Genomic DNA, 21398 nt, shown 5'->3' with positions numbered 1-21398 from the left:
TAACTGCATCAGGTGAAATGAGATACTTCAAGGCTTGCTTATGGCAAATAGTGGCAGAAGCCATCTTTTTAGGGTGGGAAGGGAGTAGGGAATGAGTAAGTGGATTACCCTACGTTTTGGTTCAGCAGATATATTTGATCTTTTAGGCATGGAGAATATGCTTTGTGACTGAGAAGTGACACCCATTTGACCAGGGCCTATCTTCCCTCACTCAGGTGTAGAGCCAGTGTTCTTGTCCCTGCCCTCCCTGTGTGATATGATGCCAGTTTGAAAAACAGACAGCAGCTCTTCTTGTCCATGTATACCTTTTGGCCTATATTTTTTAAATAGGATTGAGTTTTAAGCTGAAAATCTTTTCCTTTTGGCTAGTGGAGGAAACTCACCTTACTCAAGGTGACAGAAGTAAGGTCTCTCCTGTGAAGTTACAATGTTAAAGTAAGCTACTAATTGTTTGGGAACACAGTCACTGTATTATGTAATCTAGCCAAGGAGGCTGGAATAACTCTGAAACTACACTTCAAACTCTGGAGTTATACCAGAGAGGTCATTCTAATCTGTTTCTTTCTATTCTTGTTCTTGTCAGGAGTAGGAAGAAACACCATTGTGGAGCTGAGGCATAAATGCTGAGGATGCTGGTGCTTTCTTAATCAAATTAGAGCTCTTGTGAAGTTTGATTTTTCTCACACTGATGTGTGAAGTGTCAGTCCTTTGAAGCCCTTCTTCTAACTGCTAAGATGATTTGTATGGTAACCACTTAACCAGACAGTTGTCTTCCCCTTGCTAATGTTTTCCTTTTTGCTATTGAGGTGCCAAGCTGCTGTCATCCTAGTCCTTGTCACTTAATTAGCAAATGCTTTTATAGGCCATAGGCTACAGGAAGAAGTAGTAATAAATAGGCTGTACTCCAACGGATCATTAATATAGGAATTAAAAAACTCATCTAGATTGTTAGGCTTTATGGATTACACCATCAGGGCAAAATACTCCATTCCTCTCCACTTAGCAATTCTGAATTTTAATGACATTTGCATATATGTAAAGTGTAGAGCACTCTTACTTTTAGCAGAATTGAAAATGCTTTGAAATGCAAGGTAGAATGGAGGGCTAATTCATATTTGCTATCCAAAACAAGTTCTAGTCTTTATTAATTTATCTTCTGGGTAGAAGTCTTAAGACACGCATATTATAATAATCTTAAAACATCAGCTGAGGAAACACTGGGATTAAAGGAGAGCCAGGCAGCAGATTTAATGAAAGCCTCATTTTTTGCAGTGGTGTTGAAATATTTTAAGAAAATTTTCAAAACTATACTTCCATAATGCTTTTTCCTACAGTCCTACTTGGCATCACTGCAGTAAAGTTTAGAACTCTGAGTAACACAAATTAAAACAGGGTGAAACACTGTTTCACTTTCTCTGGTTGGGTCAGACAACTTCTCTGTTCAAGAAAGAAATACTTAGAAAATATGGTAGAATTACCCTGAAAATGAACAATTTGTTTGATGACTAAAAAGCCAGAATAAAAATCATTGAAACAAACTTGTTGCTAAAGGAATACTCGGTCAAAAAAAAAAAAAAAAACAACAAAAAAACCAACCAAACAACAAACCCAAAAGCAAACAAAAAAAGGAACATAGTTTAATGTAAAATTGTCCATTTTGAAATGGGTTTTTCACCTCTTTGCAAACTTGGCTTCTCCTCAGCCTTGCTGAAGAGCTGATACATGGAATGTATCTGTTGAAGGTAAGTCGTTATTGTCCTCACAAATAGAGAGAACACTCATAAATTCTGTCAACAGTAGGAAAGACACTGATACTGTAACAAGTACCTTGCAATAGGAGATAACCCTCATTTGGATTTTGTGTTTAGTACAGTGAGTACAGTGACTGCTGTAGTTCAGAGTCCTTTGGGCCTTTGATTTTCTTCTGCAGGAAAAGTGCCAATCTGAGTATCATTGTGCAGTTTTCCCAGGGCAAAACAGGTGGCAAGATTCCCTTGGCACTGAAATGTTTGTGTGCTTTTTGTCTTGTTTTCCATAATAATTTCTCAAGCATGGTTAAATGAGATCTGTTTAGTTTTCTGTTCTGGATGGAGATGTGCTGGGTTGGCAGCTCTGGGATTTTCTGTGTTTTGCCAGCTGGCAAACATGCACATTTGTGTAAGCTCATTCATAGCTGATACTGAGAGACAGGTGCTGATTTACTGTTCTTCAAATAACTGTGCTGGCATATGTCCAGTATTAACATGAGTGTGCCTAGAGAATAAGAGTGCATCACTTAAAATCCGTGAGACACCTCTGAGACACCTCTCAGGATTCTTGTTTACTGGTATTGGCAGCAGGGGAAAGTTAAATATATTTATCAGTGAAGTTAAATATATATTAGTGATGGATTTCACTGCCTGTGCCTGGGGAATGTCTGATGCTAATACACACAAATGCATATGTGTTACTGCCTAATATGAAATGTAAAAATGGGAACTGCAAGTTACTATTGATGGCACTAACAAAAAAGAGATGCTTACAGTCTCAGATCCATAGGGAAATGCTTCTCCACAGCTCCTTAACAGCCACTGGAAATGATTAGAGAAAGGAACTCCAAAGCCTGTATGACAGGGCTTCTTTTAATCTTTCCTGCTGCAGTTATTGGTATTTTCTGTATGCATACCAATAACTCTGTATGCAAGTGATCCAGAACTTCTTCCCCATAGGTGCTGAGGCCACATCCAAACTGTAGGAACCTCTTGTCCTGTCCATGTGCTTCCTGCATCACCGCAGTTGTTGGTCCTCCCTGGCACAGCCTGGGAGTGCTCTGGGGTGGCTGCAGGGCCCTTGGTGCTGGCAGGGCCCTCTGTTTGGTGTGGTGGCATTAGGGGTTGAGGAGAGGACAGAGCTCTGAAACATCCGCCGCAGTGATCGATACCGAGACAGCGTTGCTTTGTTAACTAATCCGGAGCTGACAGTGTGTCTAAGCTGACTCACTGGTGGTGCTTTGTAACTTTCACATGAGCTGCTTGCAGTTAAGTCCTGCAAATCCAATTCTTGCGCTTCCTAGCATTTACAGGCCATGATGGGGCATAAGAAATTGCATGGCATATTTAGTTAGTTACCTCATTCTCGAGTAGAGCAGTTTCATGAAGGCCTAAATAGCAAGAAATGACTTAGAATTTTTGGTTTTGGCTGAAGCCTGAAAGTTATTGACTGTATCAATTTATAAAAGCTGAAGTATCTTCAAGTAAGCAAAATGTGATTTCTTCCTGTTCTCTTCTTATTTGTGGTTGTGATCAAGTTCAAAGTGCTGTGATTATAATAGCAATAGTTGTATGTCAGTGGGCTTGTTCTGAAAGGTGAGGCAGACTTCTGTACTCATGCATGGTGATGTTTATTTGGAAAATTTATAAAGGAAATCTAAGGAAATTATTTCTGTGCCAAAGAGAGCTTTGTCAAGGCTCCCACACAGTTTTGCAAAGAAACTCCACAAATATGTTTGAATACCAATGATAAGATTATTGGTGTAGTGTGGGGACTGTGTGCTCAGTGCCAAACTGTTGATATATTGTAAAAGTTAGAAGGTACAATTTCTGTGTCAAGAAAACTCTGTCCAAAGTATTGTTTTTTCTTCAAAACCATCTGCAGATTATGTAGGCATCATTATCTTTCATACAGGATAAACCCACAGTAACATGGGAAATATTTAACCATATGTATTAAAAATTAAATGGAATAATGGGAACACAGATACAGTATCTGATTATGTATTATCTTTGGATGTTACAGCAGTCACTTGCAGATATCAATCTTCCAGTTTTCTGGCAGATAGATAATATCACCTCAATTTTATAGAACAGTTAGGTAACAAAAGAAAGGAAGTAGCATGCTCAGGGCTGCTCAGTGAGCTGAGGATAGCTAACACTGAAAATTAGAAATAAGCTCTCAGTTATGAACTTCAAACTCATTTCTTTTTCTTTCCTGACTATGATATTACTCAGGTATAAAGTACATTGCTGAGCTGTTTACTGAGGTTGTGGTAAAACAGTGTCCATGTTCCATGTCCTGGATTGCAGAGGAAAGTTTATATGGTTGCATTCTGCTGAATTGGTTACAAAATCAGTCAGCTTTGCCACCCTGGGCTGTGCCTGTTTATTTCTCATCTCAAACTGTGGAACAATAGTCCTCTGATGAATTTGTGCTTTCTCTCAAAATAAAACTGTGGTCTCTTTTTGCCTTTATAGCTTGATTGAGATCAAGTTAATGGCAGAGATATGTGTACAGATTCCTATCAATAAATGGTTTGTTTAAAATAAAAGGGTGCTCTATTTTGGGCCCTGGTTCTACATTACAGTAGGCAATGAAGAAAAACAAAATACAAAAGAAAAATTGAGAGTTTTTTGGCACACAAGTGAATTTACAAAGTATCAATGGTACTGCTGTCTTACTAATTAGAAATTCACCTTAGTTTGGGAGAAAAATTGGAGAATTTATTTGACTGTAGGTGTGGAATATTCTCTAGTAATTGAACTTATTTCTTTGCTGAATTGGTGGTGCTAGAAGTTACTAAAGTTATCAAATTAGGACCTTTGTTTGACTCATACTGAGCTTTTGTACTAAAGGGAAAATTGTAGAGTCTCCAGCTTTTTCTCTGGATTTCTCTCAGCTCTTTTTAGTATTAGAAATTAGTAGAATCACAACTCCTTCCAGGCTTTTGGAAGGTTTTGGGGTTCATTCTGTGCCTAGTTTCTGTAGTTTTTCTCAACCTGTGCTAAAGCTCTTACAACACATGCTGACTAGTTTTGTTTGGCAAAGTTGTGTTACTTTTGGCAGGTCTCTCTTGCTGCAAGAAGTTGTAGTATAGTGACATTCTGTATTACTACACTGAAAACAGCCACAACCCATCTGACTCTCTGGCATCAACATAGCAGCTTGGTATTATCTGGACTGGTGTTTTTCTTTCAGCTTCTATTTGTCATTGCAAGTTTTCCTAGTGATATGAAATTTTTGACTTGATACAGACATCACTACTATGAATATGTGTATCTGACAGTGGGTACATTTTAATGTTAAGAAAAACATTTCAGATTACAGACTTAAAAGCACTGTGATCTGAGTTGAAGAACAGGTTTATCTTCCTTGCTGAAGGGAGCTTTTTTTAATCAGCCATAGAGTTAAGACATTCTTCTATCACACTCGTCCTCAAGGCATGAATATATATCTCTGTAAGTGTGATGACTTGGTGGCTTGACTGTGAGACTTGGATAAAATACAGCTGACCCTATTTTTTTAAAAAGATTTCTTCTGCTGTCACAGCAAGGAAGTAGTCTGTTTTTGAGAGAAGTTTTGTATCAGAGCCAAACTGCTGGTCTGCTTCCCTGTGAAAGACTTTTTTCCTGTCATTTAGTAGGCACTCTTATGATGAAGCCTTTTCTCTTTAACAGTAATTACTTCTATCATCTCATGTGCCTCACAAACTTTATTGTTAACTCAGTCAATGAAAATTAAGCTGTGTAACATATATAGTGCAAATGGCTTAAAATGGTAGCTAAGGGAATGTCTTCATCTTTTGTCATCAAAGAGAAAATACATGTAAATCAAATTAAGCCAGAGAAGCAAACTCAGGGAAGGTCAAATATTTGGCTCAGGGGAGACTGCTTTTAAAATGGTGCTTTGGATACATGGCTGCAAAGGTGAAGATGAAATGGCCAGACAAAGACCAAGGTGTATAAAAGAAAGCAAAAGTTGGTGTGTATGCTAGAACAGCAACATAATTTTATGGAGTAGGCTGTATAAGGAAAGATCTGTAAATGTATTTAAGCAGTGAGGCTGGGTGCCAGAAGAGTGGAAGGTAAGGAAAAACTGGAAAGCAGCTAAATGAAGCTTTGGAAGAGAACCGTGACAAAATACTTCCAACTTTATACTGATGATTTGGAAAGTAATGAAAGTGCAGTGAAAAACTAGGAGCACAGCTGAAAGTTGTGTTGGCAGATTTACAATATCAGTATTAGGAAATGTTCTTCAGATGTTTATTCCAGGGCCACCTGGAAAGGTACAGTGAATACAGATCAAAAAGGCCTTGTGAAAGATGAAATCAGGCTAGATTTCAGCTATTGCTTAAGAATACCTCTCTTTCAGTCCAGCAGAAAGTGGGAGTAATATGAATGTTTGGATTTTCAGAAAACCATGTATATGACATAATAGATAAATAATAATGTAAATTGTGTTAATTTTTTTATTCATGTAGAACTTTACAGCTAAGCAGCAAGCTGAACATTAAACCCACCAGTTTTTGCATGATAATCCTAATGAACTTTATATAGTGACTACTTCTCTGGAATGTGAGCCCTGCTTAATCACTATTATAAGATTTTGTTTAAATGCATCATGATTTCTTTACCTGCATCCATGACTTGCTGTACTTGCCACTTTCTTCTGAAGAAAGGGGTAAGGATCAGAACATGGTCTGATGTGAGCAGAAGCATACAGGTTACAATAGGCAGGTCCAAGTCCAAAGTACTTTGGTCCTAGGAGAATCAGAGTGCAAAGGGACGGTTTAACTGCCTGTCAGCAATAAAACAGGGAGGCAATATCTGGTTACTGTGACCTTGGAGATGGAGTCACACACATAGGTAAGCAGACTGAGAAGCTGGAAGTGTGTGCAAAGCAGCTGTAGGATTGTCAGAATGTTTCTAAGCAGAGATGCCGTGATCCAGACATTGCTGAAATGTTATTTGGTCTGATATGCAAGGGGCCCTAATTAATAATGATGTCAACAGCTTTAAAAGCTTCACAGCAGTCTGTAAGTTGCATCAGTGAGAGGTTTGAATTGCATGAGTGAATCCCTGTTTATGTTGGGTATACAGGCATATGCCTGAGGCAAACTGCCTTATAAACAAATGTTAAATTGGATCAGCAGTATTGCCAAAATATTAACTCGTTTTCCTTCTGGAGTCAGGTGGCTGAAACATCACTGCCATGTTTTTATGGCACAGAGGTGGCCTGAAAGGAGGATTAAAACGAAATAGTTTTGCACTGCTTTGGCAAGGCATGCCAGGGTAGACACAAATTTTGTCTAAGGTATGACTGGTAAGTAGGCACGGGGGGCAGAGCTGACAGCTCCTTCCATGTTGATGATTCAGAGTTTGACTGAGACCTTAAAGACAGAACCTGTCAGATTATTCTTGCCATAGAAATGCTATTTGCTAGTTGTGCTTCATAGGAGAGAACATGGTATAGGTATATTACATGGTCTTATGTATATTCCAAGTGATTAGCATTGTGCTTCATAATTTATAAATTGATACTTGCTTTTATTCATAATATTGACTATTATCCTGTTGAGAAAGATGCTCTCTCACCTCCTGTTCCATTTCTTCTTCCTTCTTAAAGGATAACTGGCAAGAGAGAAAGAGTCCCCTTTTCCCTCATCTCTCCTTTGGTTTGATTAGGTATTTTGCTGTCCTGTCAGATCTTGCAGGAATGCATCCTCCAACATCAGAACAATATGTAGAACTTCAAATGAAATTGCTGGTGTTACCTTACTGTGTCCCTTTAAGTGAAACTAAGCATAGTGCAATGTTGAGTACTATTTAGAGACCAGGTAATTGGACAGAATATGCTGCTCTTTGTAAGGAACTCAAGAAATTTCCAACCATGGGAAAAGTGATTTTGTAAAACAAACAAAAGAAAACCCAACTGATCTTGCCACTGAACCTTGTTCAGTCTGTCAAGGCTGGAAGGACTTCAGGATTGCCTAATACAGAGAATGAAAAGTTTTGTCTTTGCAAAAGCACCTCAGTTTTCTCTGGATGTGCAGTTAGTTCTGTGGACAGTCAGACCTTTGAGAAGCAGTTGTTGACCACTTCTTGTTGCTTATCAGACCTGAATATCCAGGAAGCATGCAGAACATCGTGACCCAAAAAGTTACCCACCTTCTTTTCTGAGCTTTCCTTAGCTTAAGAAAAACAATCTGAACAAGGAAGAAGGTTCTATGATAAATTCTACTTTAACCTCAGAGTTGAGGCAAAAGAGCAGGAAATTTTGGCATGAAACTAAATGAATTATAGAAATGGGCAAGAAGTTAAGAGGTAGCTGGCAGAGTTAATGAGAAGGCAAATACTGTTTAAGACCATATTCCATCTGAGTTCCTGATCATCTTTTACCTATTCATTCCCTTTTGGCAGACCTTGAAGCTTCTGTGTTGGTGGAAAGCTAATTTCTGAGGAAGTTCTGTTGAGAGCAGCTCTGACTGTAGGAATTAAGTTACTTCAAATCCATTCCTGTTCCCTGAAAACCCCAAATTACTTCACCACAGCATCCAAGATTCCTAACCTTCGTCTCAGGGGAAATGTCTAGATTTAGCTGCAGCTGTGTATAGGTTCAAAGCATAGTTCTTTTTTCTTTATTTAAATTTGCATTGTTGAAGTTTTCTACATCTATGAAAACATTTTAATTTTTCTCCCCTCACCCAAGGCATTACTCCTAGTAAAACTAAGGTATAACTAAAATATATTTTAAAAGTCTCTGTATAGACTTTGACCTGTCCAACTTAGTTTGTTCATTCAAACTGGCTGGGTAAAATTAAAAATTAAAGTACACAACTGACACAAGAAACCTGGCAAGTAACAATAAACCTCATCGACTTAATATGCAATCGTCCTGCTTAAAACCAATAAGCATGGCAAACAGGCAAGACAGGTTGTGTTGAGAATGATTCTAGATTATCTTGTTGTAATGAATGCACTATAGCTGTAGTTTGACCAGTTTTATTTTAAAGCCAATATTACCACAGAAAGGAGGAGTCCCATGCTTGTGAACTTGCTTTTGGTTTCTACTCAGTCCTGGTTTCTATATCCTCCTCCACCCCCTTTCCCTGATCCTTCTTGCACTGGGATTACTGGGTGACTGTAGGTGAGGCATTTGAGGAGCTCATGTACATAAGTGGGGGGAAGCAGAAGGAAAACCATCTGAGGGCTATTTTCCTACCCAGTGCTTCAATGTTGTTTACCACATTCACCTGTGATGTTTCCAGTGCTACCTTATACTTGAAACTAGGACGGGAAGAGGCAACTTAGAAGTGTTAAACCAGACACACACCAGAAACATGACACCCTTTCTTCCCTGTACATCCCTGTGCTGAATTCATGGGCTTTGTGTCCAAATGAGAATGTTTAGCTGAAATATGCCTCTTGTGCTTTCAGTTAGTGGTGTGCAAATAAAACTTGAAAATCGGTATTGTTTGCTGCCTCTGAGCTACCAGGGAGCCTTACCTTTAAAACCCATACCCTATTTTCTTCTGCTTATCATGGGTGCAGTTATTCTTTCTGTAATTAACATATCACAGCTAAAGGAGCCTCTTACTGGAAAAGATGAACAGTCTTCTGGAATGAAAGTGGACAGGCTGCTGTTGTTTAAAATGTAGGTAGTTTGTATGTACCTAAGTCATTATGTTGATTTCAGTTTTAAGTTAGAAAGCTGAGGAGTCTTAAATTCCTGGAACACAGACTTTCCTAAGCTAATCTCCATAAATATGAATAAATTTGCCATGGGGGTAATTCAGTGTTTTGAGAAATACATGTTTTCTATTTATGAGCTGCAGGTACTGATGTAGGAAGAAAATGAGAGCATAATTTCCATGAATACTATCAGTATGTGTGTGGGAATGCCCAACTGCAAGGAAATTCAAAGGATTGGCAAGCCTTACACTATGTTAAGAGCTCCTTTCTAATAGTAGCACACATCTACATAATGCTTGACAGATGGGCTAGTTGGAGTACCAAGTTAAAAATGTCCATAGTCCTGCATTTCTGAAAGTCAGAGTTACTGGTGCTATGCAGTTGCCAGAGAAATCCTCTTTTTCCTGCTAACACTCTACAGCCACTGGTGACACTGTGGGTGAGGTGATCCCCTCTGCAAGAACCTCTCTGCTTTGCAGCAGGGGTTGGCAGGAATGCTTTCAGTCCCCTGGATGTGGAAGTTGGATCATCATCTATTTTCAGAAGTAAACACTGAGTACCTCCAAAATCTGCCCCATAGCTGTAAGCAGCAGGTCCTCATATAACACATTCTGTGAACAATGACTGCAACCACTGCAGGGGGAAAAAAAAGGATATGGGTGGAATAAAGATAAATTTCATAGGTCTTGGAGTGGGAAACTTTTTTCTCTGTGGACAAACAGATGGCTTCTTTCACTTGTACTAAAAAGCTGATAGTTGGGTGTTTTTCAACTTCTGAAGCTTTCTATCATCCTGAGTTGCAAGATTCTCTTGCAAATGCCATTTCACACTTGCATAGTATGCTTATAGAAAGTCATCTCTGTGACAAAGGCTGCAGAAATTGATGTATGGATCACTTTTGTCATGAAGGATCTCTGCATTGCACTACAACAATACTGTTCTTCAGTTTTTAATTTCATATCCTTACCATTTTTTGCTTCTATCCAATAGGTAAGGCACAGAACTTCAGACCAGGTGATGGCTTTGAAGATGAACACACTGAACAGCAACAGAGCAAACATGCTGAAAGAGGTTCAACTTATGAATAGACTCTCACATCCAAACATCTTAAGGTACACTAGCTTTTTTCTGAATCATATAGAGATAGATTGTCTTTAATAGGGCTCTCCTCTTTCCCATTTTTGTTCAGTTATTTTTTATTGTAGGTTTATCTATTGTGAATGTGTTAGGCTTAATTCCTAATTTAATAGATGAATGGGAGGAAGAAGAAAAGACTTAAGAGAAAAAAAAACCCAAATGTGGACATGATTTTAGTATCTGGAATTTGCTAGTAATAAGTAATTTATGTCAGAGAAAAGCAGGTGCTCACATTTAAAATTTCTGATTAATCAATATGAAGAGTGAAATTTGGCTTCTTTTTGTGAATTTGTTTCAAATATAACACTATTCAACTAACTTATGATTACTAGTCTTAAAACTAAACAATGCAAGGTGCCATAGCTGTTTCTTAGTCTGCTTCCTAGTATTTAGGGTTTTCTTATGGCAGTATTGCAAGGTGGGATAAGGAGGACTCAAGAAAAGAAGCTAGAATTGAACTAATCTAATTTATGTGGTCCTGGAAGGAAAAATGTAGCTCTTGTTTTGCATTAGATTACTGCATGCAAATCCGAAATGTTCCAATGTGTATCTTGCTATTTCTTGAACCATTTTAGTCTTGGTTTCTCTTCTATGGTGATGTGACAAGCAATTAACATAATTGGCTGAAGCCATAGCATTGTGAAATTTAAAGATGTGATGACAGTGCACTAAATGACCAGTTCTCCTAAACTGCTCTTGCACACCTGGGATCCATTTCTGACCTCAGCTCTTCTTGAAAAGCTTTGGAGACCTGTGAACTCGGTTATCTAACTTCCTTTTCTTTGCCATTCTGTTACATACTACAGACCTAATACTGATTCCTAAAATCCTTTATAAGCAAATAAAATTTGCTTATAAAGCAAATATATAGAATTTGAAATTCTATCTCAGTTTTCATCAACTGATTTGTAACAATATTATCCTATATGTTTCCTTCAATATTTGAGGACATATCAGAAGCACTTGAAATATCTGTAAGGAGCATTCCATTAATTCATGTCTGTTTTCTCTTATTCTTTTTCTTAAAACCTCAAAAACCTGTGAACTTAAAGAATTCTTACTCATACTAAACTGTGTAGATATTATTCAAGTTTTGTAGTAACCTATCCCTAAATACCATTCCTAGTCTATTTTCTCTGCTCCAAGGTGAGGTGCTTTTCAAGCAAACTCCTCCTTCTGTTTTTGTTGTTGTTCTCTCTCTATCTCTTTTTTAATTTTTTTTTCAAATTTTATTTTATTTAAATTATATCATCTACCTCGTTATTTAGATTTCATAAAGCTGTTTTTTTAGTAAGGTTATGGAAAGAGTAACTTTCCAAAATAAGATTGACATTGTCAGAATCATCAACTCAGTGTCACTTTATCAGTTTCTTTATCAATTTTTTGTGGTTGGTAAATCTTATTTAAAAAAAATCTAGCTCTACAGATCTGTTAAAAATCAATAATTTGATTTGGGTTGGGATGAGGGAAGGTAGGAAAAGGATATATTGACAGGCCAAAAGCATTCAGTTGTACCTGAATGTAACCCTGCCCCCTCTTGAGTGGCATTACAGAGGTGGTGCTGAGAATAAAAATTATTGTGATCAGTCCTGAGTAATTGCTGAAATGTAGATGTCTTGTGAGGTGAAAGAGATCATATTTGGTCCCCTCTGGCCTTAGAGCCTTGGAATAATTTGAAGTCAGCAGTGTTACACAGATGGTCCTGGAGAAAGAACAATAATGTATTGATTTAGGTATGATGTAGAAAAAGTATTTCATTTGTTCTTCCAGTTATTACCCAGGATTGACAGAGGAATTTTTCTTTTTGTGCTCAAGTAAGCAGTTATTAGTGAATACATCAGAAACAAATTACCTAAATAGAAATGGTCTATCTTTGCACAGTTTGTTTGGAAGAATAAACTGCATTTGATTTACGAATTGCTTGATTTGAAGCTTCTTAAAAAAAAAAATAGGCTCTCTATTAAAAAATACTGCCTTTTTCTTATCTTTAGGTAAGTCCCCTTGCTACAGGGAAAAGAGTTATTCCTACAGGAAATGCAAATGAGAAAACAGTTTTAGTTTTAGTTGTTTTTTTCACTGAATTTTAGTACGCAGTAGAAGCTACTACTTTTCTGTGAAGGAGATGACATGATGGTTTTGTGTGTTAATGATGAGTCATTTAAGTTTTTCTTTAAATGTTACTGCAGTTTTCCAGTTTCTTTGTCTGGGAAATTTTGCCCCTCTAAAATGTTACCTGCCTGTGTGTCTGTGTATACCTGTACATAAATCCATGCATTCATATTTAGGTTTCATAAATGTATAAATCATTGGTTCTTCTAGTAGCCTTGTGAAACAACCTGTTTCCAACTTTAGAAACACATTAAAAAAATAATTAATAGTAATTTGCAATTAAAGTGGTAAGAGGTTGTGTTGCTTGTTTGACAACATTGTGCTGTTAGATAAGAGCAGCTGGAGTTGTATTGCTGAGAGGTTTTTAGGAAAATGTTCTACAGTTATGTGTTCCCATTGAAACATTTCCTGGGATTATTTTTGGAAATTTTAAGCTTGTATTAGTATCTAAAGGGAATATGCTCTTCAAAGAAGTTCTAATATAGAACTTTTCCAGGGGCCATGAGCTATCTCAGTTGCTGTTAAATATTTTCTTGACTTAATTTCTTTCCTTTGAAGTTGTTCTGTGTTACTGACTAAGGTGTTTTGTCACTAGCATCCAGTTCACTTCTCTATTGATCAGCCACTGAATCTCTTCCAAATGCCTTGAATGTGTCCTCTGATTTTTACATAATATAACTCTGAACTTCTTCATCTCCTCTGAGTTCTGGGACTACCTATTGTGAACTTCCACCATAAACAAGTTTCTTTCCTTCCTGTTGCTAGCCATTACTGATAGTAATGGGTTCTTAGGCTGAAATGTTGAGATCATATTGTGCAGTGGTTAATTGAAGTAGGTGAGGGCTGCAAGGTATTCTACTATTCAAATGGCTTTTAAAATTATGAAACTGGAAAAGTACTGGCTTTACAGCCTCCAAAATCTGCTCTCAAACCATTTCAACATGTGTAGGATAGCAAGTTAATGTTTTAGAAAGTAAATGTCAGATTGAGCAATGAGGCATTTATTTTACTGCACTAAAACCTTCCTTAAGATGGGAGTGTGGTTGTGTTTTTTGAACATCCTGGTGCATAATACCCCAAATTTGTTATTGAATCAATGTTTTTGTCTGACAGCTCTTCTGTAGTTTATATAGATAGGTGTTATGGAAAAGAGAAGATGTTCTTCTTCTTTGTAGTGCATTTGGTAGCCCAGGATCATCATTATTCTTTGGATAATTAAAAAACCCATCCCTTTGCCAGTGCTCTAAAATATATAGGAACTTTTTACAAGCTGTCATTTCTAATGTGCCCACAGTTAACCTCAAGATGTTATTGTGAAGACTTTGATATTTTGCTGTTGATTACACTGGTGTGACTAATAAATATTGCTGACTATATGAAACTGCTTTTGCTTCTGTGCTGTCCATATCAGCTCCTTTTCAGAGTTACAGATGCCTTTTGAAGTTTTTATCCAGACTCTAGTCACTCTTCTGGAGTGTCAATAGTTGCTGACTTTCTTCCATTCCTTAGCTCAGTAGAGATTACCTTAAGGTTTGTCTGTGTTTTTACCTTACCTTTTTCCATCTTGAGGAGATGGAATTGGGTTAAGGTGCTTCAGTTTCTCTTGGTGCATGTCAGTTTTACTTGGTGAAGTCCTGATCTGGGTATTTAGGCTTTAAAAGCAACAGGCTTTATTCACCATGGAGTGAAAGGCTAACTTTAAAACTCCACACTTATTTTGGTATTTCTGCACTCCAATTCTGCTCTTGGCCAGCTACATAGATCCATCTTGATTAGAAGAGAGATGTAAGTGAAGAGCTTAGTTTTCACTTACCAAGTCCCCAGTAAGTCTATGGTCCCCATGGTAGGATCATAAAGATTCCAGTGGTCAAATATAAGTGTATATGTAAGTTTCTAATGTATTTTCCATGAAGAAAATGAGAGACTGGCCTCTATTAAAGGATTTATTTTGGCAAAAAATTGAACTTCTTTTTCAGTCTGTTAAGGATATTTTAGAATATAAAACTCCAGCTCTTGCAGCTACACAGGCATGATGGTAAAAAATAGGGGATTTGGGAGGTTTTATGTCTCCTTTCCTCTTGTTTCCTATTTCAGCTAGCAGATATGATTCTAGAGGCAGAGTAGGTATTAACTACAGTGTACTAACTTTTTGTTCAGTCACTGTCTGATGTTTATAGCAAACTATGTATGAAAGCTACTTACCTTTTTTGTTTGCTATTTTTTTTCCCCAGAATCCAGGTTGGGGACATTTTGGGAGTGGACAGGGCAGAAGCAGAGGAATGGTGTTCAAGGAATGTTTTCTGTTTCTACCATCAAACTCATCTCCTGTCTCTATCTCACTCCTGCATACAAGTTAAACATGGAGAATTAAAATGCTTTTCTACCTCTGATTTCTTCCTGCCTTTGATGTGGGATATGCTGGTTTTATCACATCTTCCCTCAGACAGATGGTGAGAGGAGGTGTGGAAAAGTGAGCTGAGGTTGGGGTTTGTACCATATGATGTTTACTACAGCCACTTTAATACAGGTTAACTGATACATGGCAAGACTGTAATTGCTGGGGTTAGGGAAAACAGGGCTTTGGAGCATTTCTCCACTTCCTTATTAGCTTGTGTCCTATTTTTAGTGCAGTGCTGTTCCAGGGTTGGGTTAGATCAAGAACCATGGTTATGGAAGTTCTGGTGTATGCTTGTGGATGTGTTCTACCATTTTGCTATTTTTCTGAACTCTGGTCTGCTTCTGTAGCCATGAGGTTTTACCCAAATCAAAGTAAGAAAATAGGTCTGGAAAGGACTCAAGAAATCTCCATCTTTGGGTCCTGAGCTTGGGAGCCTTCAGGCTACAGACTGAGAGGCCTGATAGTGTTTTTTGGTTGGTTTTTTTTTTTTTTTTTTTTTTTGTAATGTCTTACAGATGTGTTTTTCTCATACAAATGAAGTGGTGTGCTACCAATGATTCTCCATCTCTTGTGCTGTCTCTTAAATTAATGTATCTTCAATTTTGAGGCAGAATTTCAGTCTTTAGTATCAGTATTGTTTGGATGAAAAAAATATTTCTTTATTTGATCTGTACCTTGGGGACTTAATTTAAAACATTCTGTACACAGAAAGTCTTAGCTCATGTCTTAAGTGTTCTCGTGGGAGCACTTGGAGGTATTGCTGCATGTTTGGCTGTGAGCATGCAGGCAGATTGACTCATTGATTAAATCCACCTTCTTGTGTGTGCAGGCACACAAATAAGCACACTGTGTGCATATTCCATGAACTCCTTTCAAGGAGAATTTTATTTCATTCCCTTTGAGACAAATCTATCACCCTGGGAACACAATACCAGGGATTTTATTTTTTTTTTTGTATGTAGTTTTACCCTTTCAAACCTTCCTTTTTGTAAAATTGCTTGTAATGGACTTTGCTACAATAGCTAGAAGGATGGATTTTGTCTTTTAACATCCTTTGTTCTGTACTGAAAAGTGCTTTAACAGGAAAGAAAATTGCTTTTGCTTCTCTTTCTGTAACATAGTTATCAAAAAGGAGTATTTTAGAAATGCAGTGTACAAGGCAGCAGAAGAGAGACTGTATGTGTGTTGTGTATAATACATTACAGAAATGATAGATTAAATGCCTTACCTCTGTCTAGAATCAAGATGCAACTGTAGAAAACTTAAAATGCATTTTTAATCTAGCGTGGTGCCTCAACCATTAAGGAGAGCCTTAATATTTTTATTTGCCCTCTTCCTTTTCCAACAGTCAGTGCAGTGAAATAAGCATGTGTATTCTGACCTTTTGTCTCTGTTACTGAGCTTGTACTAGAGGCTTTTACATTGTGTGTAAACATGGTTTGTTTCTTTTGTTTAATGTTATCAAAGTGCTGAATTTTCTCATACAAGCAGTAAATTTTGGAGGGCATAGATTTTTGTTGAACTGTAGCTGCCCCAGGTTTTTCCACAGAACAAGAATGTGTTCCAGTGAAGTTCTTTTAACTGAAAGCATGTGTTCAGTGTCTGGATATCCACAGAGGCTGTATGATCTGGATATTAGTTTTGCTTGATAAATTAAGGCAAACATTGGAGACTGAGGCTGCAGTATTCAGTCTCCCCTTTTCTGTCAAGGATTTTCTCCCTTGCCATCTTACTGATCTGAAAGTGGTTTGTGTAACCTCTGTGAAGGACTGAGAAATATCCAGACTTCTCTTGGTTTTGTTTAGGACAGGTTTTCCAGTTTGGTTGGTTTATCAAATGAGATTTCCAACATATGTATAGATTGCTGACATTTGTTAGAAAGCATTTGGAAATGTGCTGCACTGTATTTAGTTGGGTGGACTCGAGTATCATCCTTTCTCTTTGCAACTTCTAGGAAAACTTTTCCAACCAGATTTTGGAAGCATTTCAGCATGCTGATAAGGGCAGATACACTGTCTTGAAAATAAACTTCCTTAAATCTGCAAATGGTCTCCTGTTTTGTGGATGACTGGCTTATTGGAGCTCCTTCCAGCTAGAAATGCTTATAGGAAGTGTAACCTTTGGCTGACAAGATATTCTGCTGAAGTTCACCTACGAGCACATTTTGGCTCAGGAGACAGTGTGTCTGGCCAACAGGAATAATCTCAGCTGTGCTGGACCAGCATGTCAGCTTCATATCCACAGAACTTGCAATCTCATCTGGGGCAATCTCAGAAATTGAAACCACGTTAAATCTTGCTTGGTAATTGTATTTCCCAGTAGCAGCTGAGTGTATTATCATATAGTGAAAATCCTTTCCAACAATGTTTTGTAGCAGTTCTTGGCTTAACCAAGTGGTTTATTATTGCTTAATAAAACAGCTAAGCAGAAGTTTTCCAGGAATTTGGATTGCTAGAGGTCTGTTCTATCAATCTGTTTTCCAGAGCCTGAAAACTGAGATTCATTCACACAAAGTTTAAATGGCTTCAATATGTTGCTTGTAAACTCATTAATTCTGTCTTTCAGTGTATTTGGTTTCTCTTTTCCTGGGTAGTAATTTCTAAATATGTGGGGTTTATAAATGTATCTTTATGTCCACCTTTTTTCCATGGGATCATGATATGGAGCTTTGTTTTTTGATTTTTGATTCTTAATAGAAGTCCTAAATATTTGAGAGTTTTTAAACTCTTACTCTTGGTAACATGATTTGATGTGTCTTTTCTGCCTTAAGCATAGGTTCACAAAAGTAATGAATATGTTTCCATTGAGACTTCCCTTGACTGAAACAGGTTGGAAGAAAACATTGGGTTCTCCCAGTCTCTAAGTGACAGTGATGTTTTTCCTGTTTGGTAAAGATGAGGCAAAAAATTAAACTTTTCAAAAATTTTGACAAATTCTTAAATGCATTTGTATTTTGGAATTGAATCAAATATGATGAATTCTTAATTTGTAAGTAGTGTGATACATCTTTACAAAGGAAGAGTTGATCTATAGATGAAAACATTGTTTTTTTAATCACTTAATTGCAGTTTTTATTGAATGGAAATATTGCCATAGGTTAATTTTGTGTAATTGATAGAGAATACTTGGAAAAGTTGTCTTGTAGAGGAATTAATGTATTTGGTTTGTATGCTTTGCATTTTTGCTTGTGAGTAAAGCCATTAACACCATACCTGATAGCTCTGGAGACTTTGCACTAAGAAATAGATTTCTGTTCTGTAGAGGTCTGGGTTTATTCATCTTAGGATTCTCTCAAATGAAAATCCCCAAATTCAGAGAATGTTGTTTGAGTGTTTGAAGTGAGAGCAGGCAGTAGAAGTTCTCATACAAGTCTTGCTGCTTCTTTGGTTATAAAAACAGATTTCCACAGCTCAGCTTATGCAAAGGACCTTACCTATATTATTTTTCTTTGGCTGCTTGTAATTTACTAGTCAGCTGTTAGACAAGAGAACAGTGAGAATCATTCATTTCTTCAAAAGCAGCTTAGCTAAACTAGCACTACATGTCTTGCATCATTTTGTTTTTAAATTCAGAACTGTTTCAGGATATAAAAGGACCTTTTCCTTTGAGTTTTTGTCCACAAGATTCCCATCACATTTAATGAGATCATACAGGTCTACCTCCTACTTGCAAAATGGAAATTTCTGAACATTATGGAAATGACAGACAAATTGTTTTTGCTTGCTGAGACCAAAATCTAAATGCTAAAATTGAGAATTAGTTGATCTATAAAGAACAAGCTCTTGAACTGTGTAGGGAAGACTCGAAAGCATTTAAAATTTCAGTTTTACTGAACTTCTAATGGGGGATGTTTTGTAGTAGTATTAATTTGCATTTGTCACTTTTATGTTCAACTTGTATGGTGGTAAAAATGAGCTATCAGTTGTTTATAGCACATTCTGTTGCTTTCCAGACAAAACAATGGTGGCAATCATCCCTATTAACAGCAGGGGTCTGAAAATGGTGCAGTGTAGGTAACACTTGTGGAATGTGTGTATACTGGATACTATTGAAACTTGCTTCTATGCAAGTATTGCAAAGAGGAGTTTGGGGAGGGGAAGTTTACATTGCATATGTGCCCTCATATTCCTGAGTGGTTAAGAATGGAATAGGAAGAAATATCTTTATGCTTAAACAGCAAAATGCAAAGGGAAGTAATTTTCTGTTTATGCAGACCAACGGTAGATTACTTGGCTTAAACTTCCTTAAAATAGGACTCTGAGACTGTTCCTTTCTGCATAAATCATTATGTGCTGGCCTTTGCTTATAGTCAAATCAGTAACTTTCCATTTTGAGGTTGAGCTGTCTCCTGTGCTCTCTTGGAACTGCTAATTCAAATTGTAGTGTAGATACATGATTTTGTTTTGTACTGAGAAGTTTAAATAATCAATAGTGAGGTATGCAGTATCTGTAAGGCTGAATTTTTTCTCTTTCCTCCTTTTTTGGTGAATCCTGTATTAGTTTCTTTAAAGAACAAAAAAGAGGGGGGGAAAAAAGCCCAAACCACTTTTCTTTTCTTGTTTCTTGTAGGTTTATGGGTGTCTGTGTGCATAAAGGACAGCTGCACGCTCTTACTGAGGTAAGACTATTTCATAATATACATACTGAATATAAAATGCTCAGTTCTCAGGACAGATTCTGCAATTGTCATTCACCTTGAGGGAAGTTTCTTTTATGGTGACTGGTGAGTTAATCACTCACTAGTTGCTATGTTAAGACTGCAGAATCAGTCCTCAGAAGTTCGCTCACAACTGTTGTGTATCTTTTCTCCTCAGAAGCACTTATTGGGGTGGAAAAAAAAATCAATGTAAGAACATAAACTTCACTGATAATGTTCTAAATGAGAGGTGTACATTACCATTGAGCTGCCTTGAAATACATTTTGTTTCAGTGACATTGCATTGTGTTTAAGTCTTATTTATACTCCTCTTGTACATTTCACAAGTGAATCAATAACATTTCAGCTGGGTCACGTTATTGTAGGCAGTCCCTACCACTTTACAGCTTAATCTGTATCCCATAAAAAGGAATTATTCCATTGCCATGTAGCCTGGATGAGATCTAGGTATCAAGTGTGAAGCTGAAGTTTCCATTCATATGAGTTCCCATCCAGCTTTATTGGGCTGTTAGTTTAATCCCCCTCTAAACTGCTCCGGAAAAACAAGAAGAGAGTATTCTCTTGTTAGGAGTAATGTTGCCTGTTTAGAGTCAGAATCAATAAAGTGCTTTGCCTATTGTATTAGTTTGAGTACAGACTGAAAGGAAACTCATGGTTTGTAAAGTTAATGTGTCTTATTTACTTCTCTTCTGTAGGAACTGCTCAATTAAAAGATTAACCCTTTCCCACCCTCCCAAAAACAAGTCTGTTATTAATCAGCAATTTCAGCAGGTTCCTGGTGTGGTGTGCTTGCCAAGAACTGCTATGAAATGAGGAGTTTGGGGAGCTATATGCCAATTAACAGGATATGTGTCACCATCACTTTCTGTAACTTACAGATGCAATTCTGAGACAAAGATGCACATATGTGGGCAGTGAGTTTCTTCACCTTCTGAGGTGACAATTTTGCAGTTCTCATTCTAGCTGCTGTTGGAGTGGTGCACTCTGGTTCAGTGTCTTTATTTCTAGTGGAACAAAGAAAAAGACACTTCCAGAAATTTCAAGATATAGCATGTGTGTGAGCACTTTGCCATGAGTGGGATGGTTTGTTTGGTTTATTCTTTCTGGGTTTTTTTGTTTTTTTTTTTTCCCTCCCAGTGCTCAGTAGAGGAAACATTTCTAAGATGGCTGATCAAGTTATTCAGACAGTCTTTCCTAACATTATTGCTGATTTCTTTTGGATATCTAGTCAACTAAAACAGGGAAGTTTTGGTCCATTCCACTCATTAAATGTTTTTGTAGAAGATGTGGAGCTTCCTAATGCTTTATCTTACTAAAACTTGGAAGATTTTGCTCAATGTGGGTTTTTTTTTGTTTGTTTTCTTCCCTTCCTTCACAGCAGTTGCTTACCATTTAAATAACCCTCCCCACCCAAAAAGCCAAGAAAATGAAAACAGCACAGATGCTTCCTCATAGTGAGCTAACTTTGTAGCTGCTGCTTTGTTCAGCTATTTTGAGTTCTTGGCAAGCAAATAAATCTAAGAAAGACTTCAAAGAATAACTTTTTATAGTTATAATTCAGAATAACAGAAGAGATTCCTGAAGCATCTTGTGAGCATCAAGGAAGAGTTTTAGATTGAAGATGTTTGCTGCAGCATTTTGAGAAACAGAATAG

General features: G+C 37.3%; 1 protein-coding gene across 4 annotated transcripts in view; it reads left to right on the top strand.

Annotated features, from left to right (window-relative positions):
• TESK2 (testis associated actin remodelling kinase 2) overlaps positions 1–21398 on the top strand; it is a 110792-nt gene that overhangs the window by 47671 nt on the left and 41723 nt on the right. For all 4 annotated transcript variants that reach the window (XM_079314007.1, XM_079314008.1, XM_079314006.1 and 1 more), the window contains 2 exons: positions 10434–10555; positions 19657–19705. In XM_079314007.1, coding sequence (XP_079170133.1) covers positions 10434–10555; positions 19657–19705 — 171 coding nt within the window. The remainder of the gene's footprint in view (positions 1–10433; positions 10556–19656; positions 19706–21398) is intronic.

Source organism: Erithacus rubecula, assembly GCF_903797595.1.
Source record: "Erithacus rubecula genome assembly, chromosome: 10".
Classification (NCBI taxonomy): domain Eukaryota; kingdom Metazoa; phylum Chordata; class Aves; order Passeriformes; family Muscicapidae; genus Erithacus; species Erithacus rubecula.
The sequence above is the reverse complement of the archived record's forward strand: the minus strand, read 5'-3'. Positions and strand labels throughout refer to the sequence as shown.